This window comes from Grus americana, chromosome 2, assembly GCF_028858705.1.
Source record: "Grus americana isolate bGruAme1 chromosome 2, bGruAme1.mat, whole genome shotgun sequence".
In the NCBI taxonomy this organism is placed as follows: domain Eukaryota; kingdom Metazoa; phylum Chordata; class Aves; order Gruiformes; family Gruidae; genus Grus; species Grus americana.
Window position 1 is genome coordinate 9,706,319 of NC_072853.1, and position 20,489 is coordinate 9,726,807.

Consider the following 20,489-nt stretch of genomic DNA (forward strand, 5'->3'; position numbering starts at 1 on the left):
TTAATAATTGCCAATGTTGGAGCATACTTTATTTTTGTATTGTTCCAGTATTACTCAAAGCAGGTGCAAATATACCACAAGGAATATTAGCTGTACTAATTTAGCAAGAACATTTATCTTGCAATGCCACGTGAAAGCTGCATAACTGTATTTTGCATATTCTTATATATGTAGTATTTTTGCCTCTGGACAAGTTAAACTGCAATTTTTCTGATTTTTATAATTAGAATATTAAATTAAATCAGCACTCTGAAGATATAAATTTTTTTATTTCACAGCTAATAGGAAACAAAACAAAACAGTACGGGATAGCTGTGAGAAATGAATGTATTTTCTCAGGCAGATAACAGTGATAAATGTTCCAAAACCTGCTTAAGCTGACTTCAGTAATTTGTATTTTTTTGTTTACAAACATACCTACATAGATAAACTATAGTCAGGAATGACAGACCACACTAATAACTATATGCATTTTTTCCCCACATAGAAAATAAGGTGTTTATTGTAAAGAAGCAATTTCACTCCACATAAGCATCGTCTAAAAAAAAAATAATCTATTTTTCTTTAGAACCAAACATACTCACAAGTCAACTGTCACAATGTCCTATAAAAACAATCTTGTAAGGAGGTGCATTTTTCAGAATCATGGTTTAGATATACACTGTTCTAATTTCATGCATGCAAGGATTTTCACTGAAGACATAAATGAAAATTTTATTCCACAGAACCACCTCTCAAGTATCAAGAGCACATCAACATTGAAATCACTGTAATTTGAATTAAAATCACTCAATACTGATCTTTACAACTTGTTGCAAAAACACAGTTGTAGAAGAAAAGCAAAGCAACTGGTTCAGTTACTTTATCTACTTTCTAGACAGAAAATGTAACTTTTTCATCCATTACCTTTTTCATGAAGCTTACATCTTGCCTTGAAATTTTGTCTCGTTTTATCTTTAGATCAGAAACATCTGGTATTATTCTACAAAGGAAACAAAAATGTCATTTTAGCAAAAAGAAGTTGAAGGGGAAGAGAACGTGAAATATATGAATGTGTTGGGTTTGCGTGGCAAGGTTTTGGTTGCGGGGGGGCTACAGGGGTGGCTTCTGTGAGAAGCTGCTAGAAGCTCCCCCTGTGTCTGACAGAGCCAATGCCAGCCGGCTCTAAGACGGGCCCGCCGCTGGCCAAGGCCAAGCCAATCAGCGCCTCTGTGATAACATATTTAAGAAGAAGAAAAAACACTTAGAGAGAGAGCTTTTGCAGCCGGAGAGAGGAGTGAGAAGATGTAAGAAACTCTGCAGACACCAAGGTCAGTGCAGATGGAGGGGGAGGAGGAGCTCCAGGCGCCGGAGCAGAGATCCCCCTGCAGCCCGTGGTGAAGACCATGGTGAAGCAGGCTGTCCCCCTGCAGCCCATGGAGGAAGGATGAGGGGGTGTAGAGATTCCACCTGCAGCCCGTGGAGGACCCCACGCCGGAGCAGGTGGAGGCACCTGAAGGAGGCTGCGGCCCGTGGGAAGCCCACGCTGGAGCAAGTTCCAGGCAGGACCGGTGGACCCGTGAAGAGGGGAGCCCACGCCAGGGCAGGTTTGCTGGCAGGACTTGTGACCCCGTGGGGGACCCCACGCTGGAGCAGTTTGCTCCTGAAGGTCTGCACCCCGTGAGAGGGACTCCATGCTGGAGCAGGGGAACGATGAGAGGAGTCCTCCCCCTGAGGATGAAGAAGCGGCAGAAACACCGTGAGATGAACTGACCGTAACCCCCACTCCCCGTCCCCCTGTGCCGCTGAGGGGGGGAAGGTTGAAGCCGGGAGTGAAGTTGAGCCCGGGAAGATGGGAGGGGTGGGGGGAAGTGTTTTAAGAGTTGATTTTATTTTCTCATTCCTCTACTCTGTTTTGCCTAGTAATAAATTAGATGAATTCCCTCTCTAAGTTTCGTCTGTTTTGCTCGTGACAATAATTAGTGAGTGATCTCTCCCTGTCCTTATCTCGACCTGCAAGCATTTCGTTATGCCTTTTCTCCCCTGTTTAGTGAATGAGGGGAGTGAGAGAGCGGCTCTGGTGGGCACCTGGCCTCCAGCCAGGGTCAACCCACCACAATGAACTATTCAAACAAATCTTGAAGCAATTTCCATTTTAATTACATACATGTTTAACAACGACATTCAAATTTCAGCTGAAGAGGAAGAAGCATAAACAGAATTGTGACAACCACGTGTTTTTTTTTTTTCCTCTACATAAAATACCACATTCCGTCTTCTACAGTTAAACTAGCAGATATTTGGAATGGATTAAGGTATCACGCACTAAGGCTTACCTGTAAACCCTTGCCATCAATAAATGACACTGGGCACTGTGCATTTATCAAAACAATACATTAACACTTCGTATTAGGAAAAATATTTTACAATCAACAGTACTTATCATTCAAATATTACACTAGAATTTAAAGTAGGCCAAAGCAAACAAAAAGAATTACCGTATCCCTCTGAGCTTTGCTCTGTTGTCATGCCGATCAATGAGATTATGCAGTATTTCCAAGACCAGCTGCCTTAGCTCGGAGTCTTCCATGAGGGAAGGAGACAATAACGGGTCCAGAAACGGGGGAGGAAGTGCATTAGATATCGTTGTTGCTTTGTATCCTGAAGTCACCTGTTCGTTATTGGAAGTAAAATTAATGCATGTCATTATTTCATTGTAAGAATTACTTGCAGCTGTCACTCACTTTTTTAGTGGGCTTGCTTTGGCATCAGAAAGGTGGATTCAAATTGAGGTATTGAACTCATGTTCACATGAACTCCCTCATCTGTTTTAAAGTGGTATTTCTCAGGATCCTTTACCAACACACTCAAAAGAAAAAAAATAAAGGTATAATTTATGAATTTTTCTTGGAAATTGGCCTATGAAAAGTTGCAGGGTATAAAATGAAGATGGCAATAATTCCAATAGAGATATTTTCCATTTCAGGCTCTGAGCTGCTCATACATGGTACTGAGTATGCTCATGTGAAGAAAAAAAGAGAAATCAGGGCCTATATGTACATCTTAGACATTTATGGATACTACTTTATTGAAAAAAAGAAAGCAAGCAGCAAACATCACTTGCTTAGAAATCTGGTAACATGGTGGGTTTTTTTTCTCTTTTTAAAATTAATACAATGATGACTTGCCCCACTCCACTACTTTTATTTAAAGCAAGCTCTGTAAATACATAAGGAAAAGTTAACTTCTATCTGACAATTCAAATATTAATTACCTGAACATTTACAGCAGTCAGAAATGTTTAAAATTTACTGTCCCTTAAAATGGAAGTTACCAAAATATTACAATCTCAAAACCAAAACAGGTCTCAGAAACTGCCAAGCATAAGCTGTTGAGGATGAGGGGAGCAAAATTATCAAAAATTTAATTAAAATAAAAACAATCACATTTTTATTTAAGACTTTACATAATAATTATATCCTCATTATGCATATTCCATGCCATTACAGCTTTTACATGTGAACTGTGTTGTACTGGTTTTGACTGGGAGAGTAAATTTTTTTTTCATAGTAGAACATATGCTAGAAGTTTCCAACTGGTAACAAGAAAATCAAAGTGACTGTTTCAGATTAAGTCTACGCTTTTTCAGTATACAGGTTTTGGCTGGGACAGAGCTAATTTTCTTCATAGTAGCTGGTATGGGGCTGTGTTTTGGATTTGTGGGGAAAACAGTGTTGATAACACAGGGGTGTTTTTGTTCCTGCTGAGCAGTGCTCACACAGAGCCAAGGCCTTTTCTGCTTCTCACCCCACCCCACCAGCGAGTAGGCTGGAGGTGCACAAAGAGCTGGGAGGGGACACAGCTGGGACAGCTGATCCCAACTGACCAAAGGGATACTCCATACCATCATGCTCAGAATATAAAGCTCAGGGAGGAAGTTTGCCAGGGCTGCCGTTGCTTGGGGACTGACTGGGCATAAGTGCACTGGTAGTGAGCAATTGGGTTTTGCAGGGTTTTTTTTGTGGTTTGTTTCATTTATTGGTGGGGTGGTTTTTTTTGTTTTGGGGTGGGTTTTTTTAATCACTTGTTTTTCCTGATTTTGTTTTTCTCCGTTTCCTTTTTTTATTTAATCAACTGTCTTCATCTCAACCCGCTTTTCTCATTTGTACCCTTTCGATTCCCTCCCCAAACCCCCGGGGAAGACTGAGCAAGTGATTGGGTGGTACTTTGCTGCCTGCCAAGGTTAAACCACAACGTGTGAGCAAGCACTACTCCTACGGCGTAACTGAAGAAGTTGAAAGGAAACTGGTTGGCAGAGTAGCATGAGGGCACGTGAAGGTATCTAATCAATCATTTAAAAAATGGAAAATTACTAATATTACAAGAAGTAAGGCTGCAAACAGAAGTACATACTTTTAATGAAGTGCCAGATTTTAATTGCCTATACGACATTATCTGCCTGTGTGTATGCACAACAGACTAATTATTCTAGGAAGTATTATTCTTTTGTAAAGGACACATAATGTACAATGCTCACTCAGTTCAGTACACAGAAAAGGCAGAGTTCATCAGTTTCTAGTTCTTTATTATGTGCAGACTACACCTTATATACCACAATAAAAGCTTTGCTCTCAACACAAACTCCTTCCCTTATTTTTTTCCACAATATTTATCAATATCTGACTAATTCATTAAGCATCAAAACATTGACTTTTACATATTTGTGCCGTGATGGGATTTTACTTCCATATTCTAAAAGAGAATCCAAAACCATATTCAGTGTCAAAAATGTTAAATTCCTTCCACACGGCCAATTTGAATCCCTTAAAGCATACTTACAGGTTATGCAGCATCCCAAATAATTCGAACATTTCTCACCAACTTTGATGGAAATTTTTTAAACTGGTGAGATGAATATTGTCAAAAACAGTTTAGGCATAGCTGAGTCTATCTTTACCAAAGACAATGTGCAAAATGACCCCCTGAGGTCCTTTCTGACATGTTTTCTATCCTTAAATTGCAACTGTGAATGCTCAGCTCTTCTGCAAGCCAGAATCTAGGATTTCATATTCTGACAAGGAAAGAATTTTAAGGTTTAACTGATTTGCCTAACACCACACACAAATTTCAGGTCAAAGCAGTGACAGAAACTCATTTTCCAGGAAAGCATTCTACTGTTTTAAGTCATTCTCGTGCTATATCCCTTACTTCAATCACTAAACAGTTTTCAGCTTCTGCAACAAAACAAGCCAGTATTCTCCAGGCAAGAGCCTCCTTTACTATCCACTTCTGATTCTTACCATCAGTATGTATTTCCTGAAATACTCTTTACAGTTGAAAAACGTATTTGTGATAAAACAGATAATTATACCTTACAAGAAACTTGGGAAATACTAGGAAGGAAAGCACAATGATGCCTGAGGCATCCATTCCTAGTTTTAAAAATACAAGCTATTCTACTAATTACAGCTTTTCTGGTGTCAGAGACAAAAGTGATTTTACTTTCACACTGCCAGCACTTCTGGCAGAAATAGTCAACTCAACCTGCTCTATGATGTTCTTTTGGATCTAGAGATCCAATTATAACCGATATTCACTAAAGTGCTCTAAGAGATGGGGGAATATTTCTTCAGCTGCTTGTGACAGCATTTTCCCAGCTTACACTACAATTTTACCCAGTACAACTACAGATCTATGTAATAAGAAGATATGCTTCTTTTCATAATGCAGAGTTGTAATACTGTACTTACGTGTATAAATGTATACATAAAGTGAAATACTGTGTCCTTATAACATAATATACTGAACACAGAGGGCTTACCATAAGTAAAGATCTCAATAACATGATTTGAATCCTCCTAGTTCCCAAATCTCTACAATTGAAAAAAAAAAGTTGAAAATTAGTTTCTTTGCATATCTTCAAAATATTATAGAAACATAGAATGGGAAGATCATCTAGTTCCAACCCCCCTGCCATGGGCAGGAACACCCTCCGCTAGACCAGGTTGCTCAAAGCCCCAGTCAACCTGGTCTTAAACACTTCCAGGAACGGGGCATCCACAACTTCTCTGGGCAACCTGTGCCAATGCCTCACCACCCTCACCTCACCCTCTTCCTTATATCTAATCTAAATCTACCCTGTTTCAGTTTAAAATCACTACTCCTTGTCCTATCACTACACTCCCTGATAAACAGTCCCTCTCTAGCTTTCCTGTAGGCCCCTTCAGGTACTGGAAGGCTGCTATAGGGTCTCCCTGGAGCCTGCTCTTCTCCAGGCTGAACAATCCCAACTCTCTTGGCCTGTCTTCACAGGAGAGGTGCTCCAGCCCTCTCATCATCTTCATGTCCCTTCTCTGGACTTGCTCCAACAGCTCTATGTCCTTCTTATGTTGGGGACCCCAGAGCTGGATGCAGCAATTAGTTATTCTACTTCAGACATTATTCTAACAACTACGTTTTTGACAAGTGAATACAGTAATCTTGGGAGGGATGCTGGATGACCACAAATAAGGGGCAAATATCTCCAAATAAGGAGAACTTTGAAAATGAAATAAAGTTATCCGTAAAATCAGCAAGAAAAACTGAAAGAACCCTCACTTTTCAGATCACAGGAAGGTACACAGAACACTACTTAACTTGTTCTTCATCTGTTCTCATTTTCCATGTGCTGGTACTAAAAGAAGTTAAATACCTATTGGTATATAGTCACATCTGCACTGTTCTTGCAAGATCTTACAAGATAAAAGTGCACTTGGAATGAATTGTTCCATTCAAGGAGACTCTTTCAAGAAAGTAAAAAAGGTACAAATCCTTTTGTCCACCAAATAGCATTAGGAAAGAGCAAGCCTCTTCACAAAAGTTGCCCCCAACATAACAGTGGAAACTTCCACCTGGCTATATCCGTTGGCAATATCATTCAAATGTCTGGTGTAGCAGAGACCAGCTTTTCAGGTAAGTAATGCAAGACTATCAGCAGTGAAAGCCTGCTCTATTCAGAATGATATATGCACATCATACTAACATACTACTCAGTCCCATATTTACAAAAAATCCCATAAAGGAAAACTGTGTAATTAAAAACCAAAAGAACCCCCACACAAATTGGTAATTTAAGTACAGAATTCTAAATGGATCCGTATTTCAAATACCTTCTTAATGAGATGTAACTGCCTGGCACAGACATTTCTATCTTCCATGGAATAGTGTCCCATACTGCAGGGACACAATACTATATGAAAAACTACCAAGAAGCCAGGCAAATGACAGTTGACTTCCTACTTAAGGTCGCAGGTGATCAGACATATGTGGTACAAAGTATCCATGCATACCTTGAAAGAATAGCTGCAATCTTTTCAGTGATTTTCCCCATGCTGAGGAAAAGCAGTCCTTAAAGACAGTTATTCATGTTAGAGGGAAAAATATTACTTTAGCATATGGCAGCTTTTTAATTATGGGTTTATTACAGGAGTCTGCCCACCTGTAGCTTTTTCCTATTTCTAAATAAATAGGGAAAATGTAAACCAAAACAAATTCACTGGAATTTCTGTAGTTTATTTCTTAATCTGAAGCCAGCTTGTACAGAATGAAGAAAAAACAAAAACCTTTTGTAAATTATGCAGCTACTTGAAAAAAAAAAAAAAGTAGTCATAGTTCAACTTCCCTCATTCACAACACACACATATAAGAAGTTATGGAATTAACTAACCATCATTAAGTAGATAATTTCAGAAACGTTTGTACAGATGTGGAGAGCAGAAATATTTTTGTGCAAAATAAATTGCATTCCAATCAGATATTTTCTGTCAGTAATCTGTCTGGAGATTGATTTCACACTACTGACACTCTGCTTGCCTTGATTCTGCATGGCATTAAATACAGTCCCTAATGAGTGAGAATTTGCATTTCACTTTTCTTAATTTTTTTCACTTTGTAATTTATCAAGATTCTAGAATCTAAATTTTTAACTGGAAATTAAAAAATGTAGGATATACAAACCCAAGGTGACTGGTATCCAGCGATTGTGAAGTTGTCCCCAAAACAGGTACTTTTCCCATAATGAACATCATAATCTCTGATCTCTGGTAATCTGGGAGATTGCTTCCAAAAAATCCTAAATAAAAATGGAATGAAATCACAGAAGGAAAGAGATATAGGGCCCTTCTCTTTATAAGAAAAGCTTTATTAAATACAAGGAATACATTTACGAGGTCAAAATAGATGAAGAATAAAACTATGATCTGGTTTAGGGCATAATACTCACATGTTACTTTCTGATGAATGGCTTTAGAGTCTTTTCATGACACTCACTTTCTTCTTTGAATCCTAAAACTGTCTAATTTTATCCTCCTTAAAATATATCATTTAAAAATTAAATACGTGACATCTGTCAATTTGTAACTAGCAAGGAATTGGAAGTGTTTCTCATGGAACACAGTGTTGTTACTTTGGTCTGTTCTTAAGTCACCATGAAATATTACAGGTGTGCAAACAGAAATCTCAGAGATATACAAGTATTATTATTATTACTTTAATTCAAGAGTGCTGAGGCCAGCAGCTCCGGTGTGGCACAATCAGTAGCGGAGCGCTCCCAAAGGGTTTCCTGAACTGAGGAACCTCAGAGAAGCAGAAAGCACCAGCTGGCAGCTTCTGTGACAGCGGTTGAGGAGACCTGGACAGGGCCAGCAACGGCCAAGCCCCCAAACCTATAAAAACTGGAGAGCACCAGCGAACTGTGTATGGTGCAGGAGTTGGCACGCAGGAAGGGTGCTCTAGCTCTGTCAGCTCGACTGGGGAGCAATGGTACCTAACAGGCAGAAAGCCATGGCCCCTCTAAGCTCTGCACCCACCGTGACTGACGCAGCTTCCCAGACAGAGCTCGGATGGGAACATGCTGCCACCCAGATGTCAGGCTGCAGGCTGTGCCCTGCTCCAGTGAGCACACCTGTGGGAGGTGTGCCCAGGTAGGGGAACTCCACCGCTCAGTCACAGAGCTCCAGGAGGAGGTAAGTAGGTTGAGGAGTATCAGGGAGTGCAAGAGAGAGAAAGACTACCGGAACCGCACCCTACCTTCCCTGGGACAGACCTGTCAGGCAGACAGGACACATGATATGGAGGACTCCCTATCCTCTGTCCACCCAGAAGAACACAGTGACTTAAGGGATAGGTGGCAATGGCGAGAAGTTCCTGCCTGGTCCAGCAGGCGTGTCTCCTCCGTGACACCTCCACCTTGCCAGGTGCCCTTGTATAACAGGTATGAGGCTCTGCAAGTGGAACTGAACAATGACGAAGACGATGGTTCATCTACATTGAAGGTGTCACCAAGGTTAAGCCAGCCTATGTGCTGTGTCAAAACTACTTCCATAAAGAAAAAAAAGTCGGGTCATTGTCGTAAGGAGACTGTATCCTGAGGGGAACAGAAAGGCCAATATGCAGACTGGACCCTTCTTAGGGAAGTCTGCTGCCCTCCTGGGTTAAAAATGTGAAGAGAAAGCTTCCTACCCTGGTACAGGTCTCAGGTTTATTATCCATTATTGATTTTTCATGTAAGCAGTGATGAATCTGCAGTAAGAAGTCCAAGGGTGATCAAGAGAGACTTCAGGGCCTTGGGACAACTGGGTAAGGGATCAGGAGCACAAGTAGTGTTCTCCTCTATCCTTCCAGTTGCAAGGAATGATGAGGCAGGAAACAGGAAGAGACAGCGGATCAATACCTGGCTCCAAGCCTGGTCTCACGAGCAGGATTTTGAGTTTTTTATCACAGGTCAGTCTACGCAACACCAGGACTGCAGGCAATGGACGGGGTACACCTGTCTCAAAGTGGGAAAAGAATCGTTGTGCAGGAGTTAGCAGGGCTCACTGAAAGAGCTTTAAACTAGATTTGATGGGGGCAAGGGAGAAAAACAGGTTCACTAGAGATAAGCCAAGGGGAGGGCAAGCCAATGTTTGAGGGACATGTGCTAGCGAGGTCCTTCAGTCTGCACCACGATGTGCTGAGTACACTGCAGCACATTTGAAATGTCCCTGAACTAATGTGCACAGCAGGAGGAATAAGTAAGAGGAGCGAGAAGCTTTGGCCCGGTCCAGAGCTATGACATCACTGGCATAAGTGAAACCTGGTGAGATTAGCCCTGTGAGTGGTGTGCCGTGATGGATGGTTGGTAGGCTCTACAGGAGGGGCAGGCAGGACAGACGAGGCAGGGGGGTGTTGCTGTATGTAAGGGAGAGGTTGGACTTTCTGGTGCTTACAGTTGGCGACGACACAGTTGAGACCCTCAACTCATGGGTAGCATGCAGGCGAAAGCAAAAAAAGCGGATGTTCTTGCAGGAGTCTACTATCGACCACTCAGTCAGGATGACAACACTGATGAATTATTCCACAATGAATTAAGGGATATCTCTATATCAGCTGCCCTTGTCCTTAGGAGTAATTTTAACTTCCCAGACATCAATGGGGAATATCATACAGCAGATACAAACAGGTCCAGGAAATTTCTGAAGCTTGTTCAAGATAATTTCTTGGTGCAGGTACTAAGGGAGCCGACTGGAAAAGGTGTGTGTTGGGTTTGCGTGGCAAGGTTTTGGTAGCAGGGGGGCTACAGGGGTGGCTTCTGTGAGAAGCTGCTAGAAGCTCCCCCTGTGTCTGATAGAGCCAATGCCAGCCGGCTCTAAGACGGGCCCGCCGCTGGCCAATCAGCGCCTCTGTGATAACATATTTAAGAAGAAGAAAAACACTTAGAGAGAGAGCTTTTGCAGCCGGAGAGAGGAGTGAGAAGATGTAAGAAACTCTGCAGACACCAAGGTCAGTGCAGATGGAGGGGGAGGAGGAGCTCCAGGCGCCGGAGCAGAGATCCCCCTGCAGCCTGTGGTGAAGACCATGGTGAAGCAGGCTGTCCCCCTGCAGCCCATGGAGGAAGGATGAGGGGGTGTAGAGATTCCACCTGCAGCCCGTGGAGGACCCCACGCCGGAGCAGGTGGAGGCACCTGAAGGAGGCTGCGGCCCGTGGGAAGCCCATGCTGGAGCAAGTTCCAGGCAGGACCGGTGGACCCGTGAAGAGGGGAGCCCACGCCAGGGCAGGTTTGCTGGCAGGACTTGTGACCCCGTGGGGGACCCCACGCTGGAGCAGTTTGCTCCTGAAGGTCTGCACCCTGTGAGAGGGACTCCATGCTGGAGCAGGGGAACGGTGAGAGGAGTCCTCCCCCTGAGGATGAAGAAGCGGCAGAAACACCGTGAGATGAACTGACCGTAACCCCCACTCCCCGTCCCCCTGTGCCGCTGAGGGGGGGAAGGTTGAAGCCGGGAGTGAAGTTGAGCCCGGGAAGATGGGAGGGGTGGGGGGAGGTGTTTTAAGAGTTGATTTTATTTTCTCATTCCTCTACTCTGTTTTGCCTAGTAATAAATTAGATGAATTCCCTCTCTAAGTTTCGTCTGTTTTGCTCGTGACGATAATTAGTGAGTGATCTCTCCCTGTCCTTATCTCGACCTGCAAGCATTTCGTTATGCCTTTTCTCCCCTGTTTGGTGAATGAGGGGAGTGAGAGAGCGGCTCTGGTGGGCACCTGGCCTCCAGCCAGGGTCAACCCACCACAGGTGCCCTCCTAGATTTGTTGCTTGTAAACAGAGAGGGACTTGTGGGCAAGTGGTGATCGGTGGCTATCTTGGTCACAGTGACCACAAAGCAGTTGAGTTTCAAACTGTTGGTGACAGAAGAAAAACTGCCAGCAAAATTTTGACCCCACATATGGGGAGAGCAGACGTCAGGCTGCTGAAGGAACTAGTTAGTAAGGTCTCCCGGGAATCTGCTTTTGAAGGTATTGCGGTCCATGAATGCTGGTTGCTTTTTAAGAGCCATCTCTTAAGAGCACAGGAGCAGGCAATTAATTCCAAAGTGTCAGAAGTCAAGCTAGCAGGGCAGAAGGCCGCCTTGGCCGAGTAGGGATTTTCTGGGACTTAGGCAAAAAAGGAAAGTGTATGGACATTGGAAGCAAGGACAGGTGACACAGAAGGAATACAGAGATGCTGTTTGCCACTGTAGGTAGAAGATTCATGTATCCAAAGCTTGATTAGAAATCAAGCTGGCCAGCACTGTGAAGGACAACAGAAAGAGCTTTTTTAAACATGTTAACAGCAAAAGGAGGATGAGAGATAACATTGGTCCATTACTTGATGAGGTTGGTCGCCTCACAAATAGGGATGTACACAAAGTGGAGAGGTTTAATGCCTTCTCTGCCTCTGTCTTCAACACCGATGATGGGCCCTGGAACCCATGGAGCCCTGTGTTGGAAGACCATGACTGGGGAGATGATAAACTCCCAGCTGACATTGAACTTGTACGAGACCTGCTGCTCTGGCTGGGGCCCGACGGGATTTGTCCCAGGGTACTGAAAGAGCTGGTTGATGTCCTCGTGGGACCTCTCTCCATTATTTTTCAATGGTCTTGGGAGTCTGAAGTGGTCCCAGTCAACTGGAAGCCGGCAAATGTTGTCCCAATTTTCAAGAAGGGTAAGAAGGAACACCCTGGTAACTACCAGCCTGTCAGTCTCACTTCAGTGCCTGGTAAAATTATGGAGAAGGTTATCCTGAGAGTTACTGAAAAACACTTGAGAGTCAACGTAGTCATTGGTCACAGCCAGTACGTGTTCACAAGGGGAAATTCCTGCTTAATTTCCTTTTTTGACAAGGTCACTCAACCAATTGACCAAGGGAAGTCAATAGATGTGGTGGGTTTGGATTTTAGCAAGGCTTTTGATACTGTCTGTCATAGTATCCTTCTGGACAAAATGTCCAGCACACAGCTAGACAAGCCCACAATACCTTGGGTGGGCAAATGGCTGACAGGTCAGACTCAAAGAGTTATAGTAAATGGGGTTACATCAGGCTGGCTGCCGCTCACCAATGGGGTTCCCCAGGGCTCAATTTTAGAGACAGCGCTCTTTAGTGTTTTTATAAAGGATCTGGATACAGGAATGAAATGTATATTAAGTAAGTTTACTGATGATACTAAACTAGGAGGAGCTGTGGACTCCCTCGAGGGTAGAGAGGCTTTGCAGAGAGATCTGCATAGACTAAAGAGCCGGGCAATCACCAATCGTATGAAATTCAACAAGAACAAGTGCCGGATTCCGCATCTGGGACAGGGTAATCCTGGTTATACATACAAATTGGAGGATGAGAGGCTGGAGAGCAGCCCCATGGGAAGAGATCTGGGAATCTGGGTTGATGATAAGTTGAATATAAGTCACCAGTGTGCCCTGGCAGCAAAAAGGGCCAACCATGTCCTGGGATGCATCAAGGACAGCATCGCTAGCCAGTCGAGGGAGGTGATCGTCCCACTCTACACTGCACTGGTGAAGAGTCCTGCATGCAGTTTTGGGCACCTCCACATAAGAAGGACATCAAACTACTGGTGTCCAGAGGAGGGTGACCAAGATGGTGAAAGGTCTTGAGGGCAAGACTTATGAGGAGCAGCTGAGGTCACTTGGCTTGTTCACCTTGGAGAAGAGAAGGCTGAGGTATGACCTCATTGCAGTCTACAACTTCCTCAGGGGAGGCAGCAGAAGGGTAGGTGCTGATCTCCTCTCTCTGGTGACCAGTGACAGGCATGAGGAAATGGAATGAAGCTGCGTCAGGGGAAGTTCTCATTGGATATTAGGAAAAGTGAGAGGATGGTCTCTTCAGTGACAGGGTGGTCAGTCACTGGAACAGGCTCTCCAGGGAAGTCATCACAGCACCAAGCCTGTCAGAGTTCAAGGAGTGTCTGGACAATGCCCTTAGTCATATGGTTTCATTTCAGGTGGTCCTGCGAGGAGCAGGGAGTTGGACTCAATGATCCTTATGGTCCCTTCCAACTTGAGATATTCTATTCTATTCTATTGCTGTGCAATAGTATAAATGTAACTTTCATAGAAAGAAGTTTTACTTTAAAAAGTCGAGTTGTGGGGTTTTGGGGGGAAGATAACATTTTAACTTGGAGTTTTACTGTTACGGTGAGAAATAATCTACTATATATTTGCTACAGCTCTAGAAAGCTTCAAGGCATAAGCAAAGGCACAGATTAGTGAACAGTATTTAAGTTAAATTCCTCCTTGTTCTTTAAGTAAAGGAACAGACATCATAAATGGGCTGCAATATATATATTTACTACCATTAAAAAAACTTGGAAAAAAGGGAGAGGCTATTTTAATTAAATCATTTACAGTAACTGTTGCTCTCATTTTCAGTATTGTGCTTAAAAGTACTTCAGTTAAGCCACAGCAGCACAACTGGCCATTAGATGTCATTGTTGCCGCTAAGTTTAACATTGGCTTCTACAAATTTACAAGTAGCACCTACTAAAATATATTACTGTATATGTTTGCTTGCAATACGGTTTTCATAAAAGGACTAATATTAGTTCTGTACCAAAGGTACAGAATGATGTCTATATTTCAAGGTCCATACAATAATATAACCAACAAATTTATAATAAGTCCACTAGCATTTTTAATTTTCATTGTGTTTCTTGGCTATTTGCTCAGTTAACAATTAAAAGAATAGTCTTTCAGCAGTCAAATCCGTAAAGTGAGCCTGAGATTCAGAAGTACAATCAGAGATACCACACTTCCTATTATTCCTTTTTGATTCAAGCTGGTTTAATACCATCTCATTGAGGAAAGGGGAGAAGGGCAGGAATTTTTAGTGAGCCTGTGTTACTGTCATTACTCACCAATTGTTTGAATAATAGCATTCTGGACAATTCTCTCATCACTCTCCTTGGAGCTTGTGCTGAAAGTGGCACTTCCTGCTGAACTGCGCCTATCGCCCAGCTCAAAGTCAACACTGATGCGCAAGTGCTTCAACAAGGTATTAAAAACCTCCAGAACTGTTGGGCCTGGAAACAACACATAACAATTATTGCAGCTGTCAAGGGAAAGATGGCTTAAGAAAATGAAAGCTAACTGTTTCAATGCCTTTTCAGAAGAAATCACATTAAGCTGAAAAGAACAAGTGAAATACATTGTTTGAATGATATGGCCTAGGAATAAACTTTTGAAATATGCCTACACCCTGATATTTTAGAAATTATTTTGGAATCAGGAAATGCAGTCAGGTATATATGTGCAATCCATTACGACTATCGAGTTGTAAGGGGTATGGCTGGGATGGAGTTAACTTTCTCCTCAGCAGCCCGGCTGGTGCTGTGCTTTGGATTTGTGACTAAAATAGTGCTGACAACACACCAGTGTTTCAGCTGTTGCCGAACAGTGTTTACCAAGTGTCAAGGCTTTTTCTCTTTCCCACTCTGTCCCTACAGACTAGGCTGGGATGTGCAAAAAACTAGGAGGAGATGCAGACCGGGACAGCTGATCCAAACTGACCAGAGGGATATTCCATGCCATATAATGTCATGCTCAGCAATAAAAGCTCAAGGAAATGAGAAGAAAGGGGGGGATAGTTGTTTGCATGGCATTTCTCTTCCCAAGCAACTGTTACACATACTGAGGCCTTGCTTTCCAGGGAGCCGCTAAACACCTCCCTGTCAATGGGAGGAACTGTATAAATTCTTTCACTTTTGTTGCGCACGCAGCTTTTGCACCACCCATTAAACTGTCTTTACCTTGATCCATAAGACTTCTCACCTTCTTTCTACCTTCTCCCTATCCTGTAGGGAAGGGGAGTGAGCAAATGCCTGTTGGCCAGAGTCAACCCGCCATGCAAATTTTACACAGAAAATATGAGTGAATGCTGAAATTAAGCATCAACAATGGGTTAAACTGCAGGTATTTGCGCCTGAATTTCAGTTATTTTAGAACCTGATACTGAAATCCAGTTCTACATATTGGATCAAATAATGAGCTCTTTTCATAATATAGTAGAAGACTTCACAACTCTGTGCATGTAAAGGGGTCTTCTATAAAGAGAAAGGACAGGCTGAGACTCAAGCTAATGAAGCAAAGCAATAATGTCTCAGCAGGAGAACAAAGAAAAAGAACAGCAGGACATGCATGTACAGATCTTCATAACTACTCTTATTTCAAGGAACTATGGTACCTTAAATGACATAATTCACTTTATGTCATTATTCACTGTGTTCAGTTTTGGGCCCCTCACCACAAGAAAGACTTTGAGGTGCTGGAGCGTGTCCAAAGAAGGGCAACAAAGCTGGTGAAGGGTCTAGAGCACAAGTCTTATGAGGAGCGGCTGAGGGAACTGGGGTTGTTTAGCCTGGAGAAAAGGAGGCTGAGGGGAGACCTTATCGCTCTCTACAACTACCTGAAAGGAGGCTGTAGTGAGGTGGGGATTGGTCTCTTCTCCCAAGTAACAACTGATAGGACAAGAGGAAACGGCCTCAAGTTCCACCAGGAGAGATTGAGAGTGGATATTGGGAAAAATTTCTTATCAATCACTGGAACAGGCTGCCCAGGGAAATGGTTGAGTCACCATCCCTGAAGGTATTTAAAACATGTGTAGATGTGGGGCTTAGGGAAATGGTGTAGTGGTGGAGTTGGCAGTGCTAGGTTAGTGGTTGGACTTGATGATCTTAAGGGTCTTTTCCAACCTATACGATTCAATGATTATTTCAGCTGCTTCACAGTTACTAAGGTAACATTTCTCAGATTGTTCTATTCTTGACTCCCATATTACTGCTCATCTTACAGCCGCTGTATCACAAAGCAACAGTCCTTTTGACTTTTTGTAGTCACATACACGTCTCAAACTTTGTGACTTCTTACCAAACAGAAATTCCTGCCATTCACAAGGCTGTAAAAATACATCTACTCATTTTTCAATGCAAAGGATTATAAAACAGTCAAATAACCAAGTATGTATAAGTAATTGTAAACTGAGTATGATTTCAAGCATTTTATCAGTAAAAAGATTAAAAATTAATATAAAACTTCCTCAAAATATATGTTTTCATTTAGACTGAGAACAAAGCAAAAATGGGCACCATCTTTCAAGTCTATTCTTTGACCCGATGCTGTTAATTTAAGAAGACTTACCTATTGAACCTTTAGCTGCTATTGCAACTGCTTCCAGAAGAACCTGAATAATGCCAGCACGAACTCGTGGCGAGTCCCTTTTGCGAACATCAAGGTGTCCAAGAATTTCTTGTATTACATGATGGGAATATTGTGCCTATTAAAAACCAAGCAAACAGGAAAAAAAGCTTTCTTGTTACTAAAATCACAGATGAACTCCTACACCATTCAGCTATAGTCATGACCATGTTCCCATTCTGCAACGTTCTTACTCAAGTTTATCTAAATTTCAGTCAATTCATGGTTAAATATGGATTAAAAAAACCCTACCATGACAGATGAAGCTACAGAAGTCCCTGCAGCACAGTATACAAGAGCTTACAGTATTAAAATGTCCAGGAACATCTACAAGAACAGAGGAAGCATGAAGTGATACTTCATTCAGGTAACTGGAGTTCAAGGACTTCAGCTGGTCTTATAAAAAACCCCATTGATACAAAAGCTGAGAAAACTCAGCTTTTTTCCACAATCCTGGAATTTTCTGACTTTGTCTTCTCAATGTCTGTGCTTGATGCATCCAAGAATTAGACTGTGATCACATTTACAACAAATAATATAGGCTGCCCACTAATAAAAATGAATTAGCACAACACAGTTCCACATGAGGTTGGTTTCGTGGGTTGTAAAAGCAGTACAGCTGTATTGGCATGGAGAAATGACCAACGTAAGAGAGATTTCTCAAGCACAATGTCAGATCAGTATGGCTATCCTGCTCCTTGTTCTGGAGCTTGCTCAGGGACCTCTGCACTACCTTCCATCGAGAATCCCTTAATATCTTTTTTCTTCTGCAAGTGTACATTAATTGAAAGTAAATCAGATAACCTGTGATCATAAACCATAATTAAGTTGTTATATGAAAAGTTTAAAGAATGAGGCTAAGGAGTTATGGAAAGGGATCCTCTGGATTCTTTGACTTCATCTACTGTCTATCATTATCATGGTGAGCTGAGCATTTAACCCTGTCTCATGTGGTCGAAACATGTATGGAAGGAAAACAAACCCTGGAGAAAATCCTACCTGTATAGAATACATGATGATTTTGAAGCAGGAAACAGCAAATTCATTGGGATCCCATAGTCTATGATGGTCTAAATGCCTGTAACCAAAAATTAAGTGACCTGAAATAATGACATTCCACAAATATAATAAATGGCATCTTCCAGTTTTCTCAAAAATTCACCTCAAAGGGATTATTTCCTTACATAAAGCTTCTAAACAATGACTTATTAACTAGGTGAGAAAAACAAGACTTCAGAAAAAGCATTTGTTTTCAAGGCTTTGGATGTGATCACAAAACATTTGGCTGTAACAGAAATTCCTGATCTTGCAGTTACAGGAATTTAAGGAACCTAGTCATAACAAAGATATACAATTAAGAATATACCGTTTCCATACAAAGTGCATGCATAAAAATGGCTGTGGCATTATATACTTATTTACATGAAAGAGACACACTGAAGAGGATGGTTATAATACATTGACAAACTTCTACTCTAAATAAGAATTTGTTTTGAATCAGGAGCTACAAAATAATTATGGCTGAATGTTGCATCCAGAATAGAGACTCTAAGAACTATTTTCATTTTCACAGTGGTTTCATGAATAATATATATGGAAAACAAAAAAGAGCTACTCTTTGTGTATATACTCCTTTATCACTGAAGAATTTCAACACTGTCTGCAAGAAATATCAAAACAGAATCAGAACAATAAATGCATCATTTTCTCTTTAAATGGGATAGGATCCACTGAAGAAAAACTTCTGTCAGTTTCAAATGAAGACAAGAAACTCTGCTTAAAGCATTATGCTAGGAATAGGGCATGAGTCAAATTATCCAAAAAGGAGATCTGAGTACCTGGAAACACATGACAAAAATAAATGCATTTTTTAAATCTAAAAGATTGATATAAGTAATTTAGGATGCCTTTTAATTGGAATGATTTAGGTAAAAGCAAAAAAAAAAAAAAAACCCACCCCACCACCACAAAAAAACCTCACAAAAAACCAAAACAAACCCCAAACCCACAAAAAGCTTTTGTACAGAAACTGAATTTAGATAGTGTTTCTAAATAGGTATCTCACCTACAGAATCACTATTGGTCTGCCCTTTCCCAAAGAACCTAGTAAATATATAAAGATGCTTCAAATAACAAACTTGAATGCATACAGGTGAAAGAAGTCAGTACTCTGAACACAAGACTGACTGGATGCTTCAGCTTCCTTTGCCTAGAATCTGGAGGTCTCAATTACCTCACTGGCCAGCTGCTACCAACCTAGTGACCTAGCTGAGTACACCGGTCTCCTTCAAAGTTGATTAAACCAACCGGCATAAAACTATCCCCTCCTGTGCCCTAAATTATCTTGCAGTCCATTGCAGAGCTAAAAAACTGTACTGCTGTTTTGACACATTACATACCTTTAATAGAAATCCCTACAAGGAAGAATTTCAGGAATTTTAAAGGTGTTTGTCTGCCAAGATAACAGCATATTTGCATTACTAAGTATAAAACTGGGCTACCTGTTGGGGATAGCTGCCTGCCTTGTGCACGCTCTAAACACACAGGTATATTTAATCCTGCCTTGGGGCAGAAAGACAAACAAAATTACTTCTTTAAATCTGTCAAGGATTAGTGGCTTATAATATATTTATTCATGTCTTCTTTCTCCCTAATATCATTCCAGTACAGTCTATCATTTCTTGTACATGATAACTTGTTTTAGCTAACCTATTTTCTTTTTGTCTCATGAAATACAAAATCATACTCTCCACTATCCTGTCTTGGTTGGAACTGATCCTTTAATCTTTCAGGGCAGCATGTGTTCTCTGTCACCCTTGACAGTTCCACTTCACCTGCCCCAAAGATCCATTCAGGCAGATTATGGTCAACTACATCTTATATCAAGGTGTTTGGGGGTTTTTTTGTTTTGTTTTGTTTTTTAAACCTTTCCTCACAAAACAAGACATACAGTTTTCTTTTTCAAAAAAGGTAAAGTATTAGCTGCTTCAGGTAGCTGAACTAATGGGAAGACAGCAGGGGGAAGATGACAGCCTAGCTTAGTGTTTTGTGTAATAGTTCAGTGGGCTGCATACTTTGTATACTGGAATTTTCCTCCTAAGAAAAAGAATGGAGAGTACTGTAGGTGATATATTGTCATAAAGCAGGCAGTGCATTCAATGTAGTTTTGTTTCTGTAAAAGACAATAAATTGTATTTTCAGCATGGTGCATTTAGTTTAGTTACAATCGAGTCCTTTTTTTCATTTTCCTATTACATTTCTTTTAATAAAGAATATCTAAGTAAGATTGCAAAACATTTTATCGCTGGATTAACAAATGCCAAACTCTGCTTTCCATTAAGATCTGCTGCAAATATGGAGCAAATGTGTACAACTAGGTTTCTCAAATTAAAAGGAACAGCAGAACCAATGGTGCAAATCACTACTTTATGGAGTGAGAGCGACTAACAGTCCCTGAATTCATCATATTGTCACA

General features: G+C 41.5%; 1 protein-coding gene across 11 annotated transcripts in view; it reads right to left on the reverse strand.

Annotated features, from left to right (window-relative positions):
* Positions 1 to 20,489, reverse strand: part of EFR3A (EFR3 homolog A) — a 91,300-nt gene that overhangs the window by 19,809 nt on the left and 51,002 nt on the right. For all 11 annotated transcript variants that reach the window (XM_054814960.1, XM_054814956.1, XM_054814957.1 and 8 more), the window contains 7 exons: positions 18,014 to 18,092; positions 16,958 to 17,093; positions 14,680 to 14,844; positions 7,975 to 8,089; positions 5,801 to 5,852; positions 2,478 to 2,650; positions 907 to 982 (listed from right to left, as the gene is read on the reverse strand). In XM_054814960.1, the coding sequence (XP_054670935.1) occupies positions 907 to 982; positions 2,478 to 2,650; positions 5,801 to 5,852; positions 7,975 to 8,089; positions 14,680 to 14,844; positions 16,958 to 17,093; positions 18,014 to 18,092 (796 nt within the window). The remainder of the gene's footprint in view (positions 1 to 906; positions 983 to 2,477; positions 2,651 to 5,800; positions 5,853 to 7,974; positions 8,090 to 14,679; positions 14,845 to 16,957; positions 17,094 to 18,013; positions 18,093 to 20,489) is intronic.